The sequence below is a fragment of the Aythya ferina genome, assembly GCF_964211825.1.
Source record: "Aythya ferina genome assembly, chromosome: 4".
NCBI lineage: Eukaryota > Metazoa > Chordata > Aves > Anseriformes > Anatidae > Aythya > Aythya ferina.
The window spans coordinates 42,459,972-42,475,629 of NC_140300.1; the positions used below are offsets into that span (position 1 = coordinate 42,459,972).

Sequence of the window (15,658 nt, forward strand, 5' to 3'; positions counted from 1 at the left end):
ATACAACCAGATCACATGTACTATCATAATTAAGTAAGAATGTCACTGCAGTTGAGTACTGTGACTGGATAACCGTCTCCCCCTGCAAGAGAGATGCCAAAACGAAACCAAGGTGTTTATAGAAAATAAACATCAAGGGTGATGATGACATGTTTATTTTCAAAGCGGGAGACCATTATCCAGTCACAATATTCACTTCTATTATACTTATTGCAACTGTACCAACCCCAACCTCATTGATTTTTCTTATGAGAGTAATTAAAATAACATTTGTGAATAATACAGAAGACCAACTGATAAATCTGCTGCAACAGAACAACAATCCCCTGAAGTGGCTCTATGGTAGCATTACAGTCTGATTAACACAGAAGGTTTATTTGAAGCTTAATGAATAAGAAACTAGTGCTGGTGAACTGTAAATCTCTCCAGTACTGGTCTGACTTTTCTGATGCCCTGTTTAAAGGCTGTGCTAACTTGCAGCAACTGACAGCAGCCCTTGAAAGCCAGTACCACCCCTGAGGACCAGGGAGGTCTGGATGAACTCCAGCCACACTCCTGGTCTTGGCAGCAGGGAGCAGCTAGACAATGAAGCCAGCATTGCAGGGATTGTTCTGCCACTGGTAGCGTCAACTTTGGGCTATCATTCTTCAGGAACAGCATGCAATTTTCTTTAAACAACCTGTCTCCTGATTATGTCTGTAATTATTTAATTTTGATAATTAAGTAGTTATCATTACATGAAACTGATGGAATCTCAAAATTAAATATGATTCACAATTGTCCATTTTTGGATGCTAAGATAAGTATAGCTTAACAAGACCTGATTTCTGGACTCAGTTCTGGAAAACTGGGACCTTTCCCACTTTTCATAACTCAGGTAACCAAAATGGAGCCACATACAGTGAGTAATTTAAGGATTAGAATTCAAGTTAGCAAGGTGATTTTACTGAAGTGAAGCTCTTACCTTTTGCCTAGAAACCATCCAAGATTTTATCGTTGGTACCAAAAGACTGCCAAGAAGAATCTGAGCAGGATGATAGATGAGTAAGGGGACAGAAATTAAGGACAGGTGCTCATATCCCGCAAATACTATCTTCAGCATTGGAATCCCTGCAGGCAGAAAAGCAGGAGACAGATTCTCAATTCAGATTTCAAGTCAAGGACAAAAGCAAAGCATTTTGCAAAACAACCCAACCATCCAATACCCTCCAAGAAAACAGAACATGAAGGCACAGAGGTTGTATATATATTAAAAAAAAAAAAAAAAAAAAAAAAAAACTACCAAAAAAATCCTGTAAGAAAATGAACAGCAACAAAAAAAAAAAAATACATTGCAGAGAAAGCTCTATGCCAGAAAGGAAGCAGTAGGGGAATGCCATAAAGATCTTTTCTAATTTTGCTGATAGCTGCAAACTCCTGCTGAAGATATGCTATAAAATACATCAGTGCTACAACATGATTGCTCAGTTGCCAAGCATAGGTCTGTACTGTTTATTTATAACCTTATCTTGCTATGCTGTTTCATATTTTCATGATTGTCCGCCATCCAAGCAGCCCAACTCCTGCTTGTAACCTTTTCTTCAGTCCATTCACCTCTGGAGGAGGGTTGCGTTTTCCTGGCATACTCCCTGCCAGTTAAGTACCCAAATGACATCCCTAGACTGATTCACATAGTTAAGTTGGAGAGTCAAGTATTGTGCAGGTGAGTGTTCACGTGTTAGAGAGTAAAACTCTCTGCTCTACCTGTATGTTTCAGAAGAGAGACAGCTTGAGAGAAAAAAGGTTTAGTGAGCAATATGAAGAGGCCATATGCAGAATTGGAGAGCAGCTGGAGTAGAGAAGTTGCTAGGTGTTGGAAGAGGTAAATTTTAAGAGAGAGACATAGGCCATTTTTCTGAAGAGCTTGAATTTATGCTCAACAGTGCTACTTCTATTAGACATCTCCATGCGTAATCTTCCCACTTGATGAAGTGATATGTAAGGTTACGTTTGATTTAGTTCTTGCAGTAATGAAACTGATTAAGCTGACACTGAACACTTAATTGTTCAAAATAGTCTGTTTAAATCTTGCAGCTTTGTTACCTGCTCCACAAAGCATAGGCAATCCTCACAACCATCTCTTGTCTTGTTTGACCAGTTGCAGACAAGAGTCGCTGCTAGTCCTCAGGACCCCCCTGAGAACATACCTTACTTTTTCTCTGGTTTACATGTCAGTCTAGGAATCTTCCACCAGCATCAACCTTGCAGCGAACGAAACTAGACAAGAGTTTTCACAGAGTTTATCTGCGTCTTCTTTCTTGGCAGTGACAATAAACTGAGCACTGTGGCACATGACCTTCATTCCCCCATTAGTAGATGATTTAGATCAACCAAATTTGCCATTAAAAAACCAACCAACCAAACAAACAAAACAAACAAACAAACAAAAACTTATCTATGTCTTGAATAAATTTCTGTTCTCAACAACCTTTCCCTTAATAAAGTGTCTCCCTTCCTTTGGGAGGAAAGCATATCTTATTTGCTGGATATTTATGCTGCCAGTACCTCTTTATTGCTCACACATAGCTAAACTTGCCAAAATCTTCACAGTTGCCACAGCACAATTTCTTTTAATTATTTTAATTAGCTTCATCACATTAAACCACTAACAACCTCATCCCCATATCAGTTGCCTGTTCTTATGTGGCTATTTCCAGCAAAAGACTAAATCAAAAAAATAAAGGCTTGCATACTTAATTCAATATTAATAAATAATTACCCTTAAAACAGTATCAGGGACATATCACCAACACAATAGGACTGCTTATTATTAACACTGATTTCTAGGGCTTAGGAATATACAGTATTTTGATAGGAATTAAATGGGAATTTGCATTCTATTATGGAGTATAATTTACTTCAAATACCCATCATATTGTTTTTGTAAACAGATAATGATTTTATTGTCTGTTTCCAGTCTCAACTTCCCCCTAACATGTCTTTTCCTGTTTTCTAACCACAGAAAAATAAACTAGAGTCCCAACCTATGAACACGTTATATTTATGTTCATAAGACAGGACCTGGCATTTGTCATCCATAGATTTAAAAACACTTCAGTATGCTGAACAGGACTCCAACAAAGAATCTGGGAACTCTAAGATGACCAGCCTAAGATCACACAGAAAACTAATGGTGGAGACATGAACAGAATGGATCCAAAGCGACTGAGGCATTCTTTAAGTTACTGTACATTTTCTGAACTGAAAGAAAATAGGAGAAATTCTAGACTAAAAGGTAAATTCTCTAGAGGAAAGCTATTTCAGTAAACTAGGAAAAGAAAATTAAAGTTGTCAAATATAAATACAAAATACTATAATTAGTGTGACAATGTAATTAGATTGCAGGGTGGAAAGAGGTTCTTAATTCACAGCTTGTTTAAATACATGTCACAACAATAGGTTCTTGTAAGCCACTAATGTGCAATTAAAGTTCCTGCTATTTACTAGGAAAAACTAACTGGTGAAAAGAAGAAGTAATATTTTTTGCAGGTAAGCAGTAGTTTAAAGAAAAGCAAATTCTCTGTTCCCTTTTTATGTACGTTCTGGTTTTTGCAATTTCAACTTTGCCAGCATGCAACTCTCTCCAAAACTATTTCATGACAGAGATCCATAGACTACAGTCACAAATGCTTATGTCAGTCATAGTACCACAGAGCTAAACAAAACAGCATGGGATTTTATTTTTTTTTAAATATTATCTAAACTTTTTTTATTCCAACATATAGCAACTGCAAGCATCAGGATGATTGATGATGTTTTTCATGAGCATAAAGCTCACACCAATTCCTTTTTAGGAAAAATTTTTTTTCCTCTCTTAAAAATATTAGTAACTGGGTGTTTGTTTTTTTCTTGCTTGTTTTTAAATAAACCATTTGAAAACAACAACAACACAACCGGAAAAGAATGAAAACCAAATCCCAGCTGATGATTGGGGTGCTGCTGTTTGCTGTACCTTAGAATGCATTTTCAAGATGAGACTATGAACTAGCATTGTAAGAAGCTATTGTAAGAAGAGTTTAAATCTTTTGGATAGATGGCAAGGAATAAAGTTGCTAAGCAAAATGGAGCTTGCTGTCTTTATTTTGGGCTGTCCATTCTTCTTTTCCTCATTTTTATAACATATTGTTCTCAGTATTAATGGAGTATGATAGCTATATCTTTAGTCTAAGGTAAGTAAAATTTTGCACGGGATCAAATCACTTGTTGTAGAAAACAAGCCACTGGCATAGCTATAATTCTTGTTTCCTCAAAGTACACAGCAGACGCTCCCTTCCCCCGTGGCCTTCCAGTAACACTAGGGCATTTACTTACAGAATGGAGCATTCACATGTGTAAGGAATGACACCTGTAAGGATCTGTCATTCTGTTTTCACAGAGCCATTAAATCATGCTTATCTGCATTTCAGGGAAGTTGGACTGACTTTCTTGGGTCTTCATCCTGACTGACACTGACGGAGGAATGCTGGAATTAACAAAGGTTGTATACAGGCTGGTGAGTTTTAAGACTGCCGTCATGGTCTGAAGTCTCACATCACAGACACCAATCCATGCTGCTCCAGTTTATGAAGTTACAGGCTTCCAGCATCTTGGTTCAACTCCTCTGCCAAAGACCCTCACTCACTATGTCTGACGAGAGGACAGAGAGCAGAAATGGGGTACAGGCCCACTGCAACTAAGACAGGGAAGTAATTCCTGTGACATGGGAGTACTGTTCACTTTTCTCTTTGTCTCCATCCTCATCCAGCCTCTTCCCATCACGCAACAACTTCGCACACCTGAGGAACTGAAGCAAGGAGGAGTGAGAAGACTGCTCATACGGTCTGGGACAGGAAAGTCCTGGTTGCTTTCCATTGCTCTAGAGTATCCCAATCTGGTCTCAAGGCTGTAGTTTATCAGCCCTGGTCTAAGGCCACTGTTCCTGTAGTAGTCTACAAAACGGAAAGCTATTTATCCTTCCTCCAGCTCTGCACCCAGTATAACCTCCCACATGCTCCCCTTTCCTTTTTGCTACTTTCATATTTTGTAGTCACCTTCGTAAAAGGCCCATGAAAATATTATGCTGCACTTCTCTACATTTAGTTAACTGTAAAATAATTATAATAAAAATCCTAAAAGATTTGAAGGTATTTTTAAGAGAATTTAAATATAGGTCTCTTTTCATCTAGCTATCATGGCAGTAATATAAATGAAGCAAATTAATTTTAATGCTCCAAGGTACTGATTCTGTGTCACTGTCACTGACAGGATCCAACCAGACTTTATGAGATGGCATTTGACTTTATGGAAGTGAGCACTATGCACGCATTTACAATTTTACAGGGACTTTAAGCTGTCATGCTGAAAAATGTTTATAAAACATTAATCAAAAAATGCCTCTTTAATACAATGCATTGTCTGAAAGATGTTAGAAGGCACATATTGTAAATGGATTCTTTTTCTGACTAAAGTAATTTCTACCAAAAGCCTTTCCCCACTGCTATACAAGTACACAGCGCGGAGAGATAAAGAGCACTTTCTCAGCACATTACTACCTGATCCAAACACTTGGGAAATCACTAATGTACAGCATGCCATATTTCCGTGTCACACATGACACATTTGTCTAAAATTACCCAACAGAGTTTGACATTGCAGCATATTCCATAGCAGAGCTTTCAACTGACATCTGCCAAGTAAGAACTTCAAGTAAGAGCTTTCTTCTTCTAACAAGCAAGTAAGAGTTTTCTTTTATCCTATACCCATGATGGAAGTGATAAAACAATAAGTACTGGAAATCAGTTGTTTTTTTTTCTATTTTAATATGTTTATTTTATGCTCACTGGATGTGTAAGCTCCCCTCAAAGCAGTGTTTCATCATTTGCTGTTTTCTACCACATTGCGATGGATTCAGAGAACTTAATAGAACATTTTTATTACCACTGAAACATAGGCCATTATCTCTCACACCCAAAGCAGAATTATTGCTAGATGCTCTACTTACATACTTCACTGTATAGGTTTTTCCCCTTAAATGTCTTTATAACAAACAATTTATCCTAAAACTTTATAGCTTAAATTACTGAAACATATTCCAAATCACAAAATGCTCCTGCATTTCTTCTCCGGAAAAGAGATTTAGGTACAAAACAAAGAGGTCATCACTAAGGCTATGAAATCACAAGGAATCAGAGCGTCAAACAACTGTTAGAGAGAGGCAGTGGAAATACTCAGAAGAAAATCCTTAACCTGTGCATTTTTCAGTTCTCTTTTCTCCTCATCTATACATTTCAGAATTCGCAACTGCCATAATCTTTAACTGCAATATACAAAATGAAGCAGGTGTATGAATGGTGGCTTCTCTGACACTCTCTGTGCTATGCTGTCTTTCTGAAGAATCCTCTCAGGAGTTGATGTGAAGGGAACATCAGTAGGCCAAAAAGCTTTTTTTTTTTTTTTTTTTTTTAAACTGAGAAGCCCGCAAAGGGAGGCATATATTGCATTAAACCCCTCCTAAACTGCCAAAACAGGAGATTTCTGAGTTTCTCTCTGCAAAGACAGTGCCAAATGAGCACCTGAAATTTTACTGCTGAATTTCAGAATAGCATCACATGCAGTCCAGTGACTGCATGGTAGGAAAGGGTGGTGAGATCTGGAAAAATCCAGTACACAGGATGAGAGAAAGGTTGCTCATGCAGATAGCTGCCAGAATGGCAACATACTGCTAATCTCCAGTTCTCAAACTTTCTTAAAGATTTCCTTGCTTTTCTTCCAGGTAAATCAGATTGCAATGGTTAGTTTTGAGGAGGCAGAAGTTCATATACTGGGCCTCTCCTCAGTGAAGGCAACCCAGGGATAGAAGTTACTGCCCTTGTTAAGACTCTGCTATGACATACTGATATCATGATGCTTTTGACAAAATAACCAGATAAGGATTCTTTACCCTCACCTAAATATGCACTGAACTCAAGTTAAATGCTTTTCCCTCAGGACCAGTTTCTTTCAGTCTTGGGAACAGCTGAATGATATCTGACTACCAGTAACTTTACAAATACGTGCTCTCTGCTGAGTGCTTTCAGCTGAAGAAAGCATCTTCCAATGTAATATGAAATCATATTAAACTATTGCACGACACTAGGTGACTTACCTCTCTCAGAGGACTAGAAATATTGGAAAGATTGGAAAGGCTCTGTACTGAATTAGACTGATGTGATCACACGGTGTGGTCCATGCAATTACCCTACGAGTGCAAGAATTTCACTGAGACCCACACTATGTTGTAAGAGACTTAGCTGGTCTAATACTCAAATAAAGAAGGAGAAGAAAAGGAAATAAGGAATATATATTTATATTTTGTCATAACTAAGAAAAACCAAAACCCTAGTATGGTTTGTATGCTTTTAGTAATTCCTGTTCTTCAGGTAACTGGCTCACTATACTCATCATAAATCAGCAATTTTAAGTGAAATCTAAGTAGTTACTAGAAAATGACACATTGTGATACTATCAAAATTTTAAGTAAATAAATGTAGAAGATGGAAGAGGAAGAAAGTACAGTTTGCCTATTTCTGGGTTTTCAATGCATGTGTTCAGATTGGAAGCGATGTTTAGTGAACAACACAGGCGATCTTACCAGCTGCTAGCAATGAAACATTTAACATCAACAACTGAAGACTAGTGCCTCAGACTCTAGAACACCTCCTCCACCTGCCTGACAACATGGTAGTAATAATTAGTTAAGAGGGAATACACGAATGAATTGAACCATCATGAGTCATATTTTACAGGCGACTTATCCTTAATTTGGGACCACAGTGCAGGCACAGCAGTGGTGTAAGCTGACCATAACACTTCACTGCTTTTTATTGCTTAAAGATCAATTCACTCTTCACACACATATTATATTCAAGGCATAGGGTAAAATCTTCCTTGTAATTCACTATTAATATCTAAGCTATGAAGTTTAAACAAATAGAATTTAAACACTTCCTTCCCTTCTCTACAATTCCTGTATTCAATACTTTTTGAAGGTTTAATATGTTAGATCCACTATTGAAAGGAATTCTGGACAACCAGATTGACAAATTTCCTAAAAACATAAGCTGAGATTTGATTAATTTGATTATTTCCTTGAACGTTACTGCCCCTTCCACACACAGCTGAGGCTAACATCTCTCTCAGCATTAGAGTCTTGATTATGTGGATTTATTTACATATATATATTTTTACAAGTATAATTTTATTTTATAGTCACACCTGTTATTTTTGTAAACACAAGAAGGAAAGGATTATATCCCAAACTGTTTCATATCTTCTAATTTTATTATTATTTTTTTTAAGTCTTTTTCTCCTGAAGCTTTGACACAAAGGAAAACATGATACCACAAATTCATTATAAATGATAAAACAAAAAAAGATTCTTTTCACAAAGAAAGAAAAATGTTAGGAATGCTAGCATATTTTTCCTTCAATCATCTCTTTACCTGATTTCTGAGTCCAAGAAAAAGAGCTATGAGGCCAGAAAAGCTTAAATGTTGCAGTCATTTGGGAAGGCATTTTGAGAAAACAGCATACTACCCAGAAATACTAAGGGATACTATTTCCCATCCTAAAATTCCATGAACTGTAGGATTTCTAATTTTTGTTGCTGTTGTTGGTTTTTTTTTTTTTTTTTTTGTTTGTTTGTTTGTTTGTTTGTTTTTTTACATCTTTGCACCCACTCTTTCAGAAGTGTCTGGAGTCAGCAGCTCAGACTGGCTGCCAGAAGGTGCACTGAGAGCAGCAAATGTAGATGCAACTCTCTCAGGGAGACTCAACATCATCTTCAATACTCAGGTTTAGCATGGGTGACACTTGTAGCCTCTGCCAGATTGAAGTAAAAAAAATTCTTGAGTCATGTCCAAATGTGGATCTTCCCGAGGGTAACCTGTCAGCTGTCTGCTGAGTATAATGTAGTTTCTTAAAGCAGATAAATTAACTTTAACTGTTTTTGGTGGGGAGGGAGGGTTGGCAGGGCTCTTGTGTCATTATCATTTTACAGATGGATATGTGTTTATTTTTTTTATTTTTTTTTATTATAAAGAGGTACGAGCTTGCTGTCATTAAAAACCTGCAATCTGGTTTTTAGTGTCTGATCCAATTATGTGTACATCTGGGAAGACACACAACCAAATAAATAATTGGAGAGGTGCAACTCTGAAATGACAATTGTTATTCATCGATCTCTTTCTGTAAGTCGAGATTGAGAGATGTAAACTTCAAGTGAATGAGATCTCCTGGGTGAGATTCTTCAGTTCAAACACAGTAAACAACTGTTGTCCTCTGATGCACATTTTAGTACTGCTGGAGGCAAACTTTCTAAATATTAATAAAAAACCTACTACTGGCAGAGTATACAGATGAAAAGGAAGCCCTGGGAGCTGGTGCAGAATTTCTAGCCACATTCAAAGTCTAATCAAAGAAACATACGTTTCAGGTCAGAAAGGAAGAGATTCCCTAATTTCCTCCAGTATTTCCCTTCTGGAATCACAGAGAGGTCAAAATTGAGTAAATTGCAATATATTAGACATGCTATATTGCCAGTCTTGTGATAAAAAAACGGAGAATCAGGCACTCTGCGTCTGAGAGCCACTAGAACTCATTGGACTAAAACACTTCCCACTTTCGTGTTGGCCTGCTAGGGCATGTCCTTCCTGAAAGCACAGCCCCTTGGGATGCCCTGGTATGAAGCAGACGAGCACTGGGTACTTTCCCAGCCACATATGTCAGTAGCAAGGGGGAAATAAAAGACATGTTCTGATATCCCAGTGACCGCACCCTACTCAAAACTGTCAGTTTGACTTCTCATGGAGAATCTCCTTAAAGCAAGTGGTGGGATTAGTATTAGAGAAATGTTTGCACATGCAAAATGGCACGTCACCTCGCGTGGATTAGGCAGTCTGTGCAAGCAGGAAACATATATACTATTCCCAATTATATAAATCTTTGCCTTGAAGATTATATTTCGTTTTGCTAGTATTCTGATCTGGCAGCCATACTGGAAATAACAGAACTCCCCAGGCTTCCTTTAGGGGTCTGCTAAGAAAAAAGACATACTGATTACATGATAATGACCTCTTTGATAATATCATTTGGTAAGAACTAAACATTGCTTCTACAAAACTAATGAGCTAGGAAAGACAATCCAGCTGCCCTCAAGTTAGGTTACAAAGAAAGATGTGGACAGGAGAGAAGTCTAGTGGATTTGGGTGCTTCTGCTCATCCCGCTCTCATCTCATGTAATACAAAATCCTCAGTTCTTATTTTCCAGAGACAAAGAGGTGGTGAACTACAGAGAAGAGGAAAAAGCCCAACCAATGACTTGCTGCTTCTTCCAAGCAACTGCCGCGTGAAAACTGAAGAGATGAGAAAAACTTCAGTTTGACCCAAAGAATCACGCTAAGAAAACTAGTGAAAAGTAGCCACTATATCCCCTGGGATCTCAGAAGCAGGCATGGGATCAAGAGGGCCCTTCTGTTCCTAACCCTCTGGAAAAAGTGAGGGATGCGCAGCCCAGATGTGGTATCTACATGACACACACTCTTTCTACCACATTTCTCCCATTGGCTTCCCTTCTTCTCTGAAGGTCAGCACCCTACCAATTCCAGTCAGAGTAGCAGCGAGATCATTTTCACTTACATCACTCTAACAGCTGGGTAGGAAATGAGATTAAAAGTCTGGAACAGGTAAGAGTATCTGCAAATTCAAGCACTAATAACATGGGGAAGTATAACAGGATACCAGCAGTAATGCCTCTCGTTCAACATTCACAGGAAAATTTGGAAGTAGAAAAGACTATCACAAATCTTACTCTTGAAAACTTTTAGAGCGCAATTAACCGGGATTATTTTTTACATCTTTATGGAATTATTCACACATTCACAGATAACCACAGTTAGTCCCTTGGTGAATAACCACCTTAGAGGACAATTCTCTGCCAGGAGCAGAGAAAAACAACCACAGAGTTTGGCTTGAATATTCACTTAGGGCAATGCATCTGATTTTGCAACCTTACTTTCTATCACAGAATTATTAAGTGAGGCCTCCTTTTTAAAATCAAAGTGACCTACCTTTTATCTTAACACAAGTTAGGACACTTTGGCATTTTTCTGTCTAAAGAAAAAGGTGATTATCACCACAAAATAAGAGTCTGCTTTTGATTAGAGCAGCATTTCGCAGACTTTGGGTACAGGAACAACCAGATGAAGCTAATATTAAACAGCAGTGGCTTAGGTTGTGCAAATATAATTACTTACCTCTGAAAAACTTGCAAAGAGATCTGTAGAAAACATGAGCAAACTCTAGATAGCTGTGAGCAGATTAGCGCTATATGTGAGCACTATGCACTCTGTCACATTGTGCAGCTGGGGAACTTGAGGGAAGGCATGGGCTGATTAATCCATAGCCTAGATGATCTGCTCACACACAATTGAGCTGTCTGTGAATCCACTTGTGCATTACACAGTGCTTTTAAAAATTGTTCAAGGACAGACTATCAATTCTGCACTCACAGAGTAAGCAGCTGAGTATTTAAAAAAAAAATGAATGAAATTAAAACAATACAAAGGGCTTTGTCTTTTATTTTGAAAATTATTCTTTCCTGGAAGTACTTTGTACCCTAGAAACTTTGATTACATTACCTTAAGAATTCCGTAATGAAAGAACAGCAACATTGTTAAATACAAATGAGGAAAAATGTACTATGCATCACAAAATACCCTGATTTCATTATAGGTGTTTGTTGTTGTTTTTTGTTTTTTGTTTTTTTTTAAACTAATCTGCTGTTCATCATACCTACATTACAGACATTTGCACTTGTGAGAGCCAAATAAGTATCACTACTCCATTTTCTATTCATAAAATACATTTACTGAGTAAATTAAAAATATCACAAAGTAAATTAAAAATATTTTTTTGACTATCCTAAATTTTCATTTCAGAGTTGTAACTTCTGGCTAGTAATTCACACTGACAACTCTGCCAAAGATAAAATAATATTCCGTACTTGGCTGCAACTTTCGTGTAAGTCCAAGCAACAACTCTGCAGTATTGTTTAGATGAGCCACACTGATAGCTTTGCACTTCCTTGAGGCCTCTTCTCTTCTTACTGAATGAACTCCAGGGAATGGCATCATGTCGGGCTTTCCAGATGGATTATGTGAAGCCATAGCTCAATGTCATTTTCAATAGCAAGGCTCATAATTAAAGGTCAAATAGTCACTTCATCTGCAATCAATCAATAGAAGAAGTACTAATACTAAGTACTAATCAATCAATGGCAAATGCACTAATAAAAGCCATGCATCAAATGTCCGCATATGTGTGTGCTCACATGCACTATGCATATATGTGAGTAGGCGGAAGGAGAGAAAGAGAACAAAGTGTGGGTGAATATGCCAGAGGGCATTGTGAATGCTATATTTATCTTCACTACTTGTAAGTTTATATCCCGTTTCACTCATTACGTGAAATCCAAATAACATTATTTTTTCTGCATGTGTGATGTACTGTATTCAAAAACTGCCAAAGCATCCACCTCTATTCAGAAATACCGGCTTGTGCTCCTAACTAAGAAACACAAAGGCACCTACCCTGTGTAATTTGTCCTTACACAAACATGCCCTGCACTCTGATCTGTGAGACAAAAAGTGTGTCAACTGTTCTGTCTACAAAATAAAACCCAGCATATGGGAACAGCACTCATCTCCGTGCAAAGCAAGCACTTATTCATGGATTCAACACTGGAAGTGGCAGTTGGCCTCATGAGCATGCACTGCATGGGAATTAGTTGGTTTCATAATATGGTGTGGGAGAAAGTGACTTATAAAAGTCTTCTCATGCCTCTCCTATTACCACTTCTAAAGCTTTAAAGCTGTCAGCTCTTCTCCCACTTTTGTCGGTGCCATCGTAAATTCCCCAGGGAAGGGACCAGACGTACCTATCTGGAGCTTTACCTGCCAAGCTGAGAGAAATCAATTTCAAAGTGAAAGAACAAGTGTTGGGGGGTCATTTATATACTACCACTGGAATCTTGAAGACAAACAAAGCACAGCTCCACAATGGATATGAAACCAGACCCTGAGCTGTGTTTGTGCTTTCAGGCACTGAAACGACTGTGAGAGAGAAAAACTCTCTCTGCTACAAGAGAACAGAAGGTTTCTTGTTGAGTGGTTTATCGTAAACACCTCTGGACATGGAGAAATGTGACAGAACAACAAAAGAATAGGAGGTAAAATACATGTGTCTGTTCTTGTTTCTGCTAAGATCAGGGTGGACAAGACTACTAGAAATAGATTTAACTGTCATTCAGAAATGGCTGATCCTTAAGAACTAATCGTATCTACTCTGCTTTCAACTTCAGTGAAGAAATAAATGCTAGTTGCTCTGGTTAACAATTCCTGTTTACATCATCAGCTACAGGGGCATATCTCGTCTCACAATGGCTTTACAAAACCCAATCCTCTTTATTTACACAGAAATGTGTACTTACACAGCTCTGTCTTATCTAGACCTGGTACTAATACCAAACAGAGCAGAATATGCCTTTAATGAGACACAGGCTCTTCAAAGATGAAGGTAAAGCAATCTGTCCTGAAGCTCACAAATGAAACTATCTGTAGCCAAGAAACAGTCCTGTAATACTGTGTTCCACCATGAGTCTGTTTCATTTCAATTTGCACACTTATTCATATGAGACATCTGTATGAGATAAAAGTATATATGGCTGAGGAGAAGTTGTAGGAGTCCTTGAAGTCAAGGTAGTTGAAATAATTTTTTTTGTTGTTGCTGTGATAGGGCAAAGACAGCAGCAAAATATAAAGTATATCTGACTCCTCAGGCTGTGCTAATCAGAGCAGTAACCTGGAATTGGGAAAACGCAAGTCAAAAAGACAAGCAAACTACAAACCTGGAAATAATCTCTTTTAGATAAGAAAATAAAATACCAAAAGTAGAGTGTATTAGCAGATGAAATGTGCACTGACTGAGCTGTTCACATAGCATACGAGTCAAGATGGTCTACATGAGGATGCTTGGCAGAGCAAGTCAAAGATATGAAGAGTCCCTAATGGTTTTTCTGGGTGAAGGTGAGCAAGGCCCTTCAGGACTTAAATATTTTTAAAAAGGCTTTGTGGTTATTTTCTCAGTGCCATCACATGCTGCAGAAGTATTCACAGAGTGTATATAGAACTATTTTCACTGGGGAGGAAAGAAGCAAATTACACATTTGTGCTGTCAGATACAACCAACTTCTCTTCTGTAATATCATGGTTGTGTCCTAAGTTCCTATACATCTCCATATAGCAGCAAGTACAGTAGTGTGTTATGATTTAGGTGTGGAGTTGCTTTCTATAAATGCAAACATAACCGTCCTCCTGAATGCAAGCACATTTACTAGTTGAAGCTTCAGTTTCACTGAACAATCGGCTGGAAAGAACCTCAAATGTCATTTAATCTATCTACTGCTCCAAGGCAGGGTCAACTCCAGTTTATCTAATTCCTGACTGAAGCTTGTCTACAATGATAAGATATTTCACTACACTGATAGGCAACATATTCCACGGCTGAAGTGTTTTTTTACAGTGAGGCTTCCCTGACTGCTTGAATCTTCTTCATTGTAACAAAGCTCTTCCCTTTTCAAAGTCCACTGTAAAAGAGTCACTTCTCCTACTTTGCATCAACATTTTATGCATTTGAAGATCATTACTGTATTTCAGCTGTTGTCTCAACCCAGTTGTTTGAACCTTTCTCATGGGCCATATTTATGAGACTTAGGATCATTTATGGCACTCTCCTCTGCTCTCCTTCCAATTGGTCCACATCATTTTTGAACTACGGAACCCAGAACACCATGCAATAGTGTCAAAAGTCAGGATGCTCTTAACCCATGCAACTTTTGCTACTTTTCCACAAACCACAGGACCTTGTGTGAAAGGAAATTAATTTGGTTTGATTTGATACGCATTTGACAAATCTCATTTCCCCATTTCCTCCTACACTGTTAAAATTATTTACTTGTTTCAGTAGTTTCCTATGAAATTAAGTTAAACTCACTGTCTATAATTCCTTGGCCCCTCCTCAATGGAAAAGAGGCATTATGTTTGCCTTTCCCTTGTATTCCTGGAACTCTTTCACCTCCCACAGCCTGCCAAGGGTGCTTCCAACCATTCTGCAGCACAGGCCTGGTTGAAGCAAAGAACCCTGGGATGAATTTTACCTTATCAAACTGACTTGAAAACATCTCACCTCTCTATCTTTGAACTAGTTCTTCCCCTGCTTCAGGCCGAGCTTTTAACTCCCTTATTGACACTAGCTGTGTTTAGGTCTTGAAAAGGCATACATCTAGTTGCATATGCTCTATCAAACGTTTTCATATTTCAAAAAACAGCACAAAAATATTCAAGTCATTTCACTGACTGAACATAATGAATGAAGCAGTATCAAGTGAGGCTAAGCAGGACTCAGAGACAGTATTTTGTGACTTTAGAACATCTTATCACTAAAAGATTTTAAATGACAAATATCTCAATAATATTTTGATAAATTAATTCTAGTAGTTAAAACACTGCCCTCCAAAATGTGCAGACTTAAACACAGACATTTCGCT

The 15,658-nt window shown here is 37.9% G+C and overlaps 1 protein-coding gene across 6 annotated transcripts in view; it reads right to left on the reverse strand.

Annotated features, from left to right (window-relative positions):
* Positions 1 to 15,658, reverse strand: part of SLC10A7 (solute carrier family 10 member 7) — a 141,541-nt gene that overhangs the window by 4,108 nt on the left and 121,775 nt on the right. For 4 of the 6 annotated variants that reach the window (XM_084518661.1, XM_084518664.1, XM_084518660.1 and 1 more), the window contains one exon: positions 965 to 1,110. In XM_084518661.1, coding sequence (XP_084374787.1) covers positions 965 to 1,110 — 146 coding nt within the window. Of the gene's footprint in view, positions 1 to 964; positions 1,111 to 4,646; positions 4,823 to 11,604; positions 12,280 to 15,658 lie in introns of those variants that run through there. The other 2 variants (XM_084518662.1, XM_084518663.1) reach the window with 2 other exon arrangements.